Source organism: Lampris incognitus, chromosome 18 (genome assembly GCF_029633865.1).
Source record: "Lampris incognitus isolate fLamInc1 chromosome 18, fLamInc1.hap2, whole genome shotgun sequence".
Lineage (NCBI taxonomy): Eukaryota > Metazoa > Chordata > Actinopteri > Lampriformes > Lampridae > Lampris > Lampris incognitus.
Genome location: NC_079228.1, coordinates 11,863,618 through 11,877,727, shown reverse-complemented (window position 1 = coordinate 11,877,727; position 14,110 = coordinate 11,863,618). Strand labels below are relative to the sequence as shown.

Below are 14,110 nucleotides of genomic sequence, written 5' to 3'. Positions count from 1 at the left end.
TGTCTAAATGCATGAGGTCAGTACAGCCAGGAGCCATCAGCCACTTGCTGCAACAGAATGAGTTCGAGATTTTTTTTGTTTTTGTTTTTCTTTTCTTTCTTTTTTTGAGATTGATTGACTGGATGAGAATGAGGAGAGGCCAGTGACAGTCCCCAAGGAGAGGCTGGCTCTGTTTGGTTTGTTTTGGCAACCTGGTGTAATAATAAAAGGATCAGTATGGCATCTATCAGAGGATTTTGCTTATGAGTGGGAGATTGACGTTCAGCTGAGCAAAGAACATACAAAAGTGTAAGTACCGTATCCCTTTAAGAGGGTCTTTATCCACGTACATGAGTGACAAGTGTCTTTAGCTATACAAGAAACATCTGATTTGTTTCTCAAATACAATATTTTAAGGCTGACCAACCAGTTATTAAAAAAAAAAAAAAAAAACAGCTTGTCTCTGCCCATCACTCTCATTCTCTGCTGCCGAAACCTTGATCCATGTCTTCATCACATCCAGAATTGACTACTGCAACAGCATTCTCTACGGCTCATCATCCAAAGTCCTAAACAACCTCCAGTACATCCAGAACTCTGCTGCCCGCCTGATCACCCACTGCCACTCCCATAACCACATTACCTCTGTCCTCCGGAACCTCCAGTGGCTCCCTGCCCCACAACAGATCCAATTCAAAGTTCTTCTCACTCACAAAGCCCTCCATAACCAGGCTCCCTCCTTCCTTACCGACCTGCTCCTCTACCATACCCCTTCCTGCAGCCTTCGCTCCTCTGACGCCAACCTCCTGTCTCCACCATGCAGGACCAAGCACCGGACCTGGGGCGACAGAGCCTTCTCCATAGCGGTCCTCCCTCTGGAACGCCCTCCCCAAACCCATCAGACTGCACCGATCTGTCCATATTCACATCACTAATCAAAACTCAGCTCTTCACAATTGTTTTTAATGTGTGATTAATGTTGTGTTTTGATGTGTTGCTTTTATGTTTATGCTATCATATGTAAAGCATCTGAGTATTTTTAAAATCCATCCATCCATCCATTATCCAAACCGCTTATCCTGCTCTCAGGATCGCAGGGATGCTGGAGCCTATCCCAGCAGTCATTGGGCAGCAGGCGGGCAGACACCCTGGACAGGCCGCCAGACCATCACAGGGCCCACACACACACACACACACACACACACAAATTCACACCTAGGGACAATTTAGTACAATAAAATAATTTTAAATAATTACAATAATAATACATAAAATAAATAATTAATAAAATAAAAAAAATTTGATAAAATAATTTTCCAAATATAACACCACACCAGCCTTATTGTGATTGTGTGTGCTATTATGATATTGTGCAAAAGTATCACACTAAGTATTTTTAAAAGTTCTGTGTAAATAAAATGCGTAAATCATTATTATTACTACTACAAGTGGCTGGATTGAATTTGTGTGTTGAGGCGGCTGTATTAATTTGCTGGAGTATCTACATGGGTCACTATAGCAACAATGTAGACATACGCACACTAGTATGTGTATGTCTACATTGATGTGTATGACTAGTGGCAGGTTTTCCGACTATGTGCTATACAACTATGTAAATTGTGTAGCACATAGCCTAAGACCAATACAGGGAGTGTGCCTTCTCTCATATTTTTCACCATGGCATTCTCTAGTCACAGAAGGCAACACATGCAGTTCTTGAGACAACGTCAGGGACAGTGGAGGCTGATATGAGCTGCCGTCACTGTGCAGCGAGGTGCACATGGATACACAACACAACCGATGGCTGCTTGAGACATGTAGCTGGGAGTTCAATACATTGTTTTATTTGTCTATGTGCCTCGGTTTGGTCTACACTGAGGCATCATCCTACAGTGAAAGCAGACACGTTATCTCTGCACAGGGCCATGAGCTGCTGTTCTCCTGGCATTCTCCATCAACGCTCATTCAGTGGTTTGTGTTCCTTGCAGCTGTGTGACATAATTGTCACACTCTGTCCTGGTGCTGTTGTGGGTGACACAGAGGGGCGGGGGGAGACTCTTGTGATCTAATTTGAGCAGTCAAAAATGGAGATCTATCCACGGCAATGCTACTTGAAGTGGATCGCAAACTACATACAAATGTGGTCGGAATCTGATTTGAAACCATCAGATTCTGTGTGTTTTTGTGCTGCACATGTGATTTTGTGCTGTACAGACTCAAATTCAAATCAGATCTGCAAAGAAATCCGACTGGAGCTACCAGTCTGAACACAGAATGTGACTGATGTTGAGGTTTGGGGCTGTAGGTGTGTGGGCTCATTACGTGCTCATGACACTGGATAAGCATGTACGCAGTCTTCATCGCTATCTATTGCCTGGGTCAGGCTTGTGTGAGCTTTTCCTACTCCTATTTTATTACAAGGACACACAATTAGAATTTGCATTATGGGACATCAAAAAATGAGAAGCAAAATCTATCAGCTTGTTTAATGAAAGATGATGTATAAAGATAAGTACAATAGGGGCGTCCGGGTGGCGTGGCGGTCTATTTCCGTTGCCTGCCAACACGAGGATCAACGGTTCGAATCCCTGTGCTACCTCCGGCTGGGCCGGGCGTCCCTACAGATACAATTGGCCGTGTCTCCTGGTGGGACGCCGGACGTGGGTATGTGTCCTGGCCGCTGCACTAGCGCCTCCTCTGGTCGGTCGGGGTGCCTGTTTGGGGGTGGGGGGGGGACTGGGGGGAATAGCGTGATCCTCCCACACGCTACGTCTCCCCTGGCGAAACTCCTCTGTCAGGTGAAAAGAAGCGGCTGGCGACGCCACATGAATTGGAGGAGGCATGTGGTAGTCTGTAGCCCTCCCCGGATCGGCAGAGGGGGTGGAGCAGCTATCGGGATGGCTCGGAAGAGTGGGGTAATTAGCCGGGTACAATTGGGGAGAAAAAGAGGGGGAAAAAAGCCAAAATAAAAAAAGACAAGTAAAATCACTTAGCAGTCGCATAACAACTGTTCCGGCTGAATATCAGGATACAAAAGCAACACCATGATAACCTACCCTTCTGATTGGGGAATCAGTTTTGTGACCAGCAGGTCCTGCTTCACTGCTGAAGGATTATTTCCTGTCGAATGGTCTCAAAGTGAAAACAAAACATGTCCCTCATGCCTGCCTTTTCAAAGGCATCTTAGTCTGCCTAGATGAGGTCTTGTTCCCTGCATAATGCAACGGACTTTGGTCTCCAACAGAGTAGTACCCACGCTGTAGGTCATCACATGCTGTTTTTGGGGGGGGGGGGGCGGGGGGGGTGAGAAGGAAAACAGCCTACAGAAATAAAACTTCTTATTGTAGCCTAGTAATCAGTGATGCTGGTGGTAAATTACAGAATGTCTAATGCTTGGTGACGTGTAACTTTGTTAGAGCTAGAAGCAGGCTAGGTCAGTTAGCAGTGATGCTGCGAACAATATGACCACTTGCAGGCCTTTGTGTGCCATTTTTCACTGGACTGACAGGTGTAGCATTGTATTGACAAAGAGGCTGTCAGTCCTCATTTCACAGTGCTTAATACAATAAATGCACAGACAGTTCAGTTATAGAACGCCTGACACCTGCTATCACTGACTCCCACAAATCCTTGACAGATGCTTGTTAGCTGCACAGCGCTAGTTTTGGAGTCTTGCAGCAAGGTGGATGCTGCAGTCCACAGGCTGCATGTTGCTCAAAACAAGACAAGATTCTTTTTTTTCCTGCTTTTTCTCCCAATTACCCCACTCTTCCGAGCCATCCCAGTCGCTGCTCCACCCCCTCTGCCGATCCGGGGAGGGCTGCAGACTACCACATGCCTCCTCCGATACATGTGGTGTTGGCAGCTGCTTCTTTTCACCTGACAGTGAGGAGTTTCGCCAGGGGGGACATAACATGTGGGAGGATCACGCTATTCCCCCCAATTCCCCCTCCCCCCAAACAGGCGCCCCTGACTGACCAGAGGAGGCACTAATGCAGTGACCAAGACACATACCCACATCGGGCTCCCCACTCGCAGACAAGGCCAATCGTGTCTGCAGGGACGCCCGACCAAGCCGGAGGTAACACGGGGATTCGAACTGCCGATGCCAGTGTTGGTAGGCAAAGGAATAGACCGCCACGCCACCCGGACGCCTCACAAAAAAAGGCAAGATTAAACAGTTAGCTGACATGACATCTCTGTCACTGCAAGTGAATTCCTGTGCTGTGTACTTCCACAATGTAACAGTAGTTGTGTATTTGTTTCCAGCTCATTCTTTCTGGTGTAACTCGTACTGCTGATGCGTTCATTGCAATCTTGCTTTACTTGCTCAGCAGCTCTTTGCCAGCAGCCCCAACAAGGTAGCCCATGTGATATCCTCAACCATAATACACACCCTCAACATCGCTACACAACCATTTTGCACTCACTATATGGCACTCACTTTGGTCCAGCTGTTACTAGGCAATGTCAGGTTTTGTTTATTTTGAGGCATCAAAATTAAACCAAAAACCAGCATTTGAACGACCAAGCCGGTCATTTTGACCATTTTGGATTTTCAAAGTTTAATAAGTTTGGGGGGGGGGGGATACAGACCTGCTGCTCCCTGAATGGTCCTAAAATTGCATATATTTGCATTAAAATTAGTTTTAGATCAACTGCACAAAAAAAGTTATGATAAGATCAGCCTAAAACAACCATGAACGGTCAAAATGACCACACATAATTTGCGTGCGTCATGTCACTATTTACGACGTGTTGGTCGCGTCATTTCCTTCGTGAAGTTCATTGCTCTGTCCTAGAAACAAACTAGCGCCCTCCGGTGCAGAGAAATAGTCTAAACTTGATTTTTGATTATTGCCAACATGTCTGGTTACAGACGCCGTTACAGACGCACCATGACTACCACCGAGGCGTTGCAGTATTTACAGGTGTTGGACAGCGGCCATTTTAAATTGTTTAAAAAATCATATTAAAGTTGTTGGAATGTTAATTTTGGTGTCAGTCATTTCCTAACACACATACTAACATATACAGTGCATTAATATCTCAATTGTGTATTTATCTTGACAGAATATAGAGTTTAAATACTGGCCGCCAGTTTGACCGCCCATGGTCGTTTTAGGTAGGAGTGAAATCCCGATCGTTCTAGTGCTAGAGAAGTGCCTTCAAGAACGGATTTTAGTTCTCAGTTAGCTTCTGACGACATAACTGAGATAGACACAGGAAAAACAATTTTCAGTCTTCCGTTTAAAAATGAAATCTGAGAAAAAGCGGACAAAAAAATGTTTTTGAACTAAAAAAAAACAAAAACAAAACTAAATCTTACAAGGGTAACTGTGTTTGCATTATGTCTGGTCCACAAGATACGGCATGTCAGTCTGTTGCATATATAAAAGGAATCTTTGTGTTTGTTTACATTAGTGCGGCTCATTTTGAGTGTTTTATTAAAAAAATAACAAAGGCACTCTACCTTTCCTCGCCATCTGGGCTTCCCGTGACCCCGGCGGAGCATTGATGTCACCTGTGCCCTGGAAGTAGATGTATTTCTTCACAGTGATGAGGTTCGGTGCAAACTTCCACACGTCCTCTCGGTCATCAATTATGCAGACCATCGAGTCGCCGCATGGGAAAAGGTTCCTGCCGGCCAAATAATGCACAAGACACTAAAAAAACAACTGGACTAAGACCTCTAAGACTGCACACCACAATACCATCTTGATTATTTTCTGCAGAGTCAGTTTCTAATGAGGGCCACTTGCACCAATCACCATTTACCCCCCCCCCCGATCCGGAGTGGGCTGCAGACTACCACGTGCCTCGTCCGATACATGTGGAGTTGCCAGCCGCCTCTTTTCACCTGACAGTGAGGAATTTCACCAGCGGGACGTAGTGTGTGGGAGGATCATGCTACCCCCCCCCCCCCCCCCGTGAACAGGCACCCCGACCGACCAGAGGAGGCACTAGTGCAGTGACCAGGACACATACCCACCACATCCGGCTTCCCACCTGCAGACACGGCTAATTGTGTCTGTAGGGACGCCCGCGCAAGCCGTAGGTAACACAGGGATTTGAACCGCCGATCCCCGTGTTGGTAGGCAACGGAATAGACTGCCACGCCACCCGGACACCCACTACTCTCTTTGCTTTTGACTGACTTTATTCTGCACACAAATTGTCATGGCTGTGGACTGGATGAATTCACCACTACCAAGGGATATGGTGGCTTGGATGATCTGATTTATCAATTATTCTTTCACAACCAATACAGAAAATACTCCCCAAATTATATATTATGTCTCTTAATGATTGGGAATTATGGCATGTGAATTATTGATTCATTTGGATATCATCTTCGGCATAATAAAATGCTCACCTAAGATTCCCAGTCTTGGAGAAGGGATCGATGCACTCGTCTCTCGAAAGGATTCGATGAGAGAAAAGCTTCTTCTCAGGGTCCAAAAAGCCTGGGAAAGGGTGGAATATGAGGCTATGAGGAAAAAGGCAAAAGAAAAACACATGCACTCTGCAAGTTTTGCTACACCCTAAAGCCTTGAAATGGAAATTAAAGTGATTTCCCCCCCCCCAGCTAGATCATATAATGCGTTATTACTGCTTTTTGTTCAGGGGTGTGGGGGGTGGGTGGGTGGAATGAAGCATTGTGCTGCTGTTTTACAAAGAGATGCATCCTGGTTTCTCTAAGAGGAACAAAAAGCTATTCTTCAACAGGGCAGACTTTTCTCCTGCTTTGAACAGATGTTCATGTCAGCTGGGTAGCATAAGTACAGCTTTTCATGTACACACACAAGTCAGAGTTGTTTGAAATATGTGCTTGCATGTCAGTGAGCCTGCATCTCTCTCGCTTTCTCTTGTGGAATCCCAGTACATCCCATGGTCTGTCATTACACCAATGATAGTCCATGTCAGGGTTTGCGGCATCATCTTTGGCTCTTCCTTCAGAAACGCTGCAAGAATCCCATGTCAGAGAGGTCTGGAGCACAGCCTCTGATACGACTTCGGATCCCACACCGGCTGAATAAGACAGCTGGGCTAGCATCTCCTTAAACCACAACAGCAGACCTTAATACGTGGATATTCTCTCTCATGCGCTGGGGCCAGGAGTAAAATCCAATTCAAATCCCATTAAACATTCATCATCCTGAGGCATGGCAGCCCTGAATTGGGGCTGCTTATTTTTGATACACTCAACGTTTACGGTTCGAATACCACAGAGATAGCACATAAACACAGTGTCTGCACTTGAATGCAATCTTACCCCCGATATCTTCCTCTGCTGCCTACTGTTGTCATGTGTTCATAAGAGTAACCAGGCAAGGGACGTCCGGTCAGAGGTGGCAATCTATTCTATTGTCACAGTGATCACTGGTTCGAATCCCCGTGTTACCTCCAGCTGGGTCGGGCGTCCCTACAGACACAACTGACCGTGTCTGCGGGTGGGAAGCCAGATGTGGGTTATGTGTCCTGGTCGCCACACTAGCGCCTCCTCAGGTCGGTCGGGGCACCTGTTCAGAGGGGAGGGGGAACTGGGGGGAACAGCGTGATCCTCCTATGCGTTACATCCCCCTGGTGAAATTCCTCACTGTCAGGTGAAAAGAAGCAGCTCGCGACTCCACATGTATCAGAGGAGGCATGTGGTAGTCTGCAGCCCTCCCCAGATCAGCAGAGGTGGTGGAGCGGCGACTGGGATGGCTCGGAAGAGTGGGGTAATTGGCTGGATACAATTGGGGAGAAAAAGGGGGAAACCCCCCCCCCCCAAAAAATTAACCTGGCGAGGATATCGTTACCGGTCAACTGACAACTACTACTACTACTTTCGGCTGCTCCTGTTAGGGGTCGCCACAGCGGATCATTCGTTTCCATCTCTTCCTGTCCTCTGCATCTTCTTCTGTCACACCAGCCACCTGCACGTCTTCCCTCACCACATCCATAAACCTCCTCTTTTCCTCTTCTCTGGCAGCTCCATATTCAGCATCCTTCTCCCAATATACCCAGCTTCTCTCCTCCACACACGTCTCAATCTTGCCTTTCTTGCTTTGTCTCCAATTCGTCCAACCTGAGCTGTCCCTCTAATATATTCGTTCCTAATCCTGTCCTTCTTCGTCACTCCCAATAAATACCAGTCACCTGACAAACCATGTTACAATCAGGCTGTGTTTAGTAATAGTGCCTATCTGACCAGCGATTTCAGCAGGTAATTAACCCACGTGAGGATCAGATCATATTCTCAATATCAAGATAGCATGTAGAGAAAACTACCGGAGAACTTTAGACTTTACAGACCATTGTGGCCTGCAGAAATGTTAGTCTCCACCTCTGGTTGGCACTGGGACGTCAACATGAGCTCAGCTACAAAACATGAGCATACACTTCCCCTTGTGGTCAAAGTCAGGCACTACAACGACAAGAACAACTGGTGTTCTGCCCTCAAAGCTGAAGCCAAACTTGCTCAAACGGAACAATGGTTTCAAGCACATCCACCCTGAACATTAGGCTTTTGATTCTGCTACTACGCAAGTTAAGTTAGCAAAACTACTCCTGATGATTTGCAAAAGTCTACAAAAATGACTGCATATATATATTAAAAAAAAAAATCACATAGAATAAATACCTGCAATCGTGTGTGCATAGAGGCGGCTTCCGAACGTGAAGACGTGTAACTCATAGAGTTTAGCGATTTTCTCCAGGAACTCCTTGCAGTGTGGGCGCAGTCGTGTGTGGAGCATGGGCTCTCCCCGCCCGAGCTGGAAGTGGAAAATCCCCTGAGGAACATAACAAAAGCCTTAAGTGACAGAAGAGATCGACTAAGTGCTCCACATGTGCTCTGACCAACAGCTTACGTGCAAAACTTTGCTCGGTGACTAGAAAATGCCGAATCATCAAACCAAAATGAAGGTTTCAAAAAGTAATTTAAACAAATAGCCTAGTTCTTTAGTTCTTGTACTTTGTAATAAAAGGAGAGGGAGCGAAAGAGGAGAGAGGAAAAATCATTGGTGCCTATAATTGAGTATGTATTTATCTGCGCTAACAAACAGTACCACGCCCCAACTCAGATGTGCAGAGAATAACGCTGAACATGTTCACCTATTCTTTCATGAAATCCCATACATGTGTGAACCATGGTCCACCATAGTCCCCCCCCGCCCCTGTACCCGGCCAATCACCCCGCTCTCTGAGCCATCCCAGTTGCTGTTCCACCCCCTCAGCCGATCCAGGGAGGGCTGCAGACTACCACATGCCCCCTCCGACACATGTGGAGTCAGTCACCAGCTGCTTCTTTTCACCTGACCGTGAGCAGTTTCTCCAGGGAGATGTAGCGCGAGGGAGGATCATGGTATCCCCCCCCCCCCAGGTTACCCCTCCCCCCCCGAACAGGAGCCCCGACCGACCAGAGGAGGCGCTAGTGCAGCGACCAGGACACATACCCATATCCGGCTTGCCACCCGCAGACACAGCCAATTGTGTCTGTAGGGACGCCCCACCAAGCCGCAGGTAACACGGGGATTCGAACCGCCGATCCCCGTGTTGGTAGGCAACGAAATAGAGCGCTACGCCACCCGGACGCCCCGGTCCACCTTAGTCTTTATCAATACTGGCTTTTGGGCTGATATCAGACTCAAAGTAGGGGCACTAACTTGAAGCCCAAGAATAGAGGGCATTCTGTACACATTCTGTACAGGAAAAAAAACAACAACAACTCAATCAGACAAACAGACAAACACTTCAGCAATAACGTCGCTGACAAAGAGCATTTGAGAGACACTGTGGCTGCCCATCTGTCCCCCTTCAGCCATACTGGTCGGGCGAATATCAGAGATGGCATTTAGTAAGCGAGCAATACCTTGTTGGACATCCGCTGACAGTGCTGCTCAGTGGTGTGGATCAGTGTCTGGTCCAAATCCACCATTAGGACCAGCTTCTTGTTCCTGTGTAGTCTCTGCTGGTCCTCCCTGCCTAGCTGCTCTGCTTGCTTCAAGGGCAAAGTGGATAGTAAGAACATGACAAGTCAAGAATCAGTGACACCAACCGCCACAGGATGGTGCAGAGCGGCACAAGTTAAAATCTGAATCATCTTGATAAGGTATTTGAGGGACATGTATACACAGATTTCTTATGTGAGGCTAATTGTAAAGCCACGTTAGCCCCTACTAGCCCCGAGCCTCCAGGTGCCCCCCGTCATGTGGCTCACCTCTGAGCTGACCATCAACTCAGGAACACTGTGCACCATGGAGACGGTTGCCGTGGAGATGGGCACTTGCTGATTGCCATTCGTACCCTGTAGCCTGAGAGAAAATAAAATAAAGAGTGGGCGTAATGCATTTAGCCGTTTGTGCGTCTCTGAGGTCCATGAACATATTGTGACAAAAGGAAACAAAGCTGCCACTACTGGAGGCAAAAACAAATATGCAGATTAAATAAATATACAATGCGTTTAGTGGTAGCAAACACTTGGTTTGACTTTACAATCAACATCAGCAGCCAAATACATACAACATGCATCAGCAGTGTTCAGGGATCATACCAACGCCACTGAATTAGCAATTCAGCAATATCACCATCAAATCCTCTGCTGCTTCAGATCAACCCCCCCCCCCCCTTTTCTTCCCAATTACCCCACTTTTCCGAGGCTTCAGACCAATATTAACTGTTGCTCTGTTCATAGAGCTTGTTATGGATTGACACTGCCGGCTTGTGATGTGCAGCATAGCGGTACCCTCGACAGATTCGACTCAGTATTGAATTTCATCACAGATAAGATGGATGGCCAAGTCACCCCGAAGCAATGAGCATTGTAGTTTCCATCGCAGCAGACTCTGGACATTTGTTTGTTTGGAGAAATAGACCCCTTGCACGCATCTACCGTAACTTTGATAACTGACAACATGTTCCCGCATAAAAGTGCTTCAGTCAGCACAACACGAACTTAAGTAACGCATTTGGTTCTTTCATTCATTATCCCAACCGCTTATCCTTACTCAGGGTCACGGGGATGCTGGAGCCTATCCCCGCAGTCACTGGGCAGCAGGTGGGGAGAAACCTGGACAGGCCCGCCAGGCCATCACAGGGCCGACACACACACACACACACACACACACACACACACACACACACACACACACACACACACACACACACACACACACACACACACACACACACACCTAGGGACAATTTAGTACGGCCGATTCACCTGACCTACATGTCTTTGGACTGTGGGAGGAAACTGGAGCACCCGGTGGAAACCCACGCAGACAACATGCAAACTCCACACAGAGGATGACCTGGGACGATCCCCAAGGTTGGACTACCCCGGGGTTCGAACCCAGGACCTTCGTGCTGTGAGGCAAACGCGCTAACCACTGCGCCACCGTGCCGCCCCAAATCCACGACATAAGATTCAGATTATTAGACTCCTGCAAGGTCAAGGATCAGTCCTGTAGTGTAGCATATTCAACTCCTTTGTAAAAAAAAAGAAAGAAGCAAAAATCAAACCCAAATTATATTTTAATCTTATTATTTCCCAGTCCAATAGTTAACATTTCACAGCGTTAAATTCATCACACACCTTCTTATCAATGGACATTGTTGTGAACTGTTTGTTTATAATGGGCTATTCTTTAAGCAGCTTTTCACAAAGCTTTGGCGACAATACAGTAAATAGTTGAAGCAGTAATCAACTAGAAGAGAACACTCAGTAGAGCGCAGATCTCCGCCAGGTGTAGCTCCTCTTCTCCTGTACCTGGACTGAGCGACAAACCAGCTGAGTAGTTAGCACTCAATTGTGGTATAAAGCAGGTTTTTCAAAGGTTCTGAATCACTAAAACCACGAGAGGTCCCTGATCACACAGTCCTAACTATGCACAAAAATCATCCGGCTGACAGTATACGAGATCAGCAGCAGACAGATACACGCACACACGGACAGAAAAACCAGTGTTTTCCTGCCATTATAAGACTTCTGTGCAGCGCCCAAGTTGATTTAACGGGAAATATAGGAAAAAAAAAAGTTGTTAATATGCAGCACTCAAGCTAAAACATCCACCTAACAAAAACGTTTTGCCTGTCAGTCTGAGGATGTGCAGCCTCCTAGGCGGACCCTCACGTGAATGCAGCCGAGTATTATATGAACTCGCACTTTCCGAAAAGAAAAGGTTTGATACGCGACCATTATGGTCTATCCCTGTCTTTATTTTCACAATATAAAGCTGGGTAAACTGTTTACACTTGCACAACCCACATCTATGGTTGATTCAGATCGGGCAGCGACAAGAATATGCAACAATTCCTGTTTTGACTGCACCTAGCGGTGGGGGGGGGGGGTCGATTCTTAAATGCATCGAGATTCTCTCATAAAAGATTATATCTCAATGCAGAAAACTCAATAATCTGAAATTTAAGCTAAATTCTTTCTTCTTTTTTTTTTCTCCCTTTTTCTCCCAATTGTACCTGGCCAATTCGCCGACTCTCCAAGCCGTCCCGGTCGCTGCTCCACCCCCTCTGCCGATCCGGGGAGGGCTGCAGACTACCACATGCCTCCTCCGGTACATGTGGAGTCGCCAGCCGCTTCTTTTCACCTGACAATGAGGAGTTTTGCCAGGGGGAGGTAGCGCGTGGGAGGATCACGCTATTCCTCCAAGTTCCCCCTCCCCCCCCGAACAGGCACCCCGACCGACCAGAGGAAGCGCTAGTGGAGTGACCAGGACACATACCCACATCCGGCTTCCCACCCGCACACAGCCAATCGTGTCTGTAGGGACGCCCGACCAAGCTGGAGATAACATGGGGATTTGAACCAGCGATCCCCGTGTTGGTAGGCAACGGATTAGACTGCTGCACTACCCGGACGCCCCCTTATGCTGGCTTTTAAGCCAGAGGGTGCCGGTCGGATTGTATCCAACTTGTATCCAATCGTGAGGTGCCTAGAGATTCCCACCCCTAATTGCAACCTAGAGGAAGTTGTTCCTTTATAACTCACACATTTTTTGGATTATCAAACTTTTTTCAATAATTATTGATCATGTCATTGCCCAATCTAAGTCAACCGTAGATGTGAATCAGACATGCGCGAGCGTTAACAGTTTAACCAGCTTTATTATATTATGGAAATAAAGACAAAGGTCGTCCGGGTGGCGTGGCGGTCTATTACATTGTCTACCAACATGGGGATCGCCAGTACGAATCCCTGTGTTACTTCTGGTTTGGTTGGGCGTCCCTGCAGACACAGTTGGCCGTGTCTGCAGGTGGGAAGCCAGATGTGGGTGCGTGTCCTGGTCGCTGCACTAGCGCCTCCTCTGGTCGGCAGGGGCGCCTGTTCAAGGGGAGGGGGAAATGGGGGGATAGCGTGATCCTCCCACTGCACTACGTCCCCCTGGCGAAACGCCTCACTGTCAGGTGAAAAGATGCGGCTGGCGACTCCACATGTATCGGAGGAGGCATGTGGTAGTCTGCAATCCTCCCCGGCTCAGCAGAGGGGGTGGAGCAGCGACCAGGATGGCTCGGAAGAATGGGGTAATTTGCCAAATACAATTGGAAAGAAAAAGGGGATTCCCACCCCCCCCCCCAAAAAAAGAAAGAAAATAAAGACAAAAGTTATTATTATTGGTTCATCCAGTTCCTCCAGTTCTCCTGTGCTGACATCAGCAGTGAGCGGTTTGCTGACTTGTGAAACACGACCGACTTCTCGTTTACTTTCAAGACTCACACGGGAACACATAATGTTTTGTAACTGTTGCTGCCCAATCTAAGTCAACCACACGTGTGTGTGCATGCACGACTCAAAACTACAGTTGACTCAGATCGGGCAGCGACAAAGAGCAGCATTGGTCGAGCGAGCCACAGAGAGAATGAAGAGAGGGAGCTGTAGTAGTAGCGAGGACAAACGTTTTTCAATGGTTCTGAATCACCGCAACCACGAGAGGTTCTTGATCATACAGTCATAACTGTGCACAAAAATATTAGGCTGACGTGCCCGGTGGTATGCGAGATTAGCTGCAAACACCCACCCATCCACACACACCTAATCAAATAATTTCTTTTGAGTCTCTGGCTCAACCTAATGGTTTTATATTACTCTTCAATCTGCCACATGAACGGCGAAGGACTGAGTTTAAAT

At 47.2% G+C, this 14,110-nt stretch overlaps 1 protein-coding gene across 1 annotated transcript in view; it reads right to left on the bottom strand.

Annotated features, from left to right (window-relative positions):
- Nucleotides 1-14,110, bottom strand: part of ctdp1 (CTD (carboxy-terminal domain, RNA polymerase II, polypeptide A) phosphatase, subunit 1) — a 129,178-nt gene that overhangs the window by 112,054 nt on the left and 3,014 nt on the right. Inside the window, exons 3-7 of the mRNA XM_056298772.1 lie at nt 10,187-10,280; nt 9,839-9,967; nt 8,609-8,759; nt 6,356-6,446; nt 5,453-5,619 (exon numbers count right to left, since the gene is read on the bottom strand). Of these exons, the coding sequence (XP_056154747.1) occupies nt 5,453-5,619; nt 6,356-6,446; nt 8,609-8,759; nt 9,839-9,967; nt 10,187-10,280 (632 nt within the window). The remainder of the gene's footprint in view (nt 1-5,452; nt 5,620-6,355; nt 6,447-8,608; nt 8,760-9,838; nt 9,968-10,186; nt 10,281-14,110) is intronic.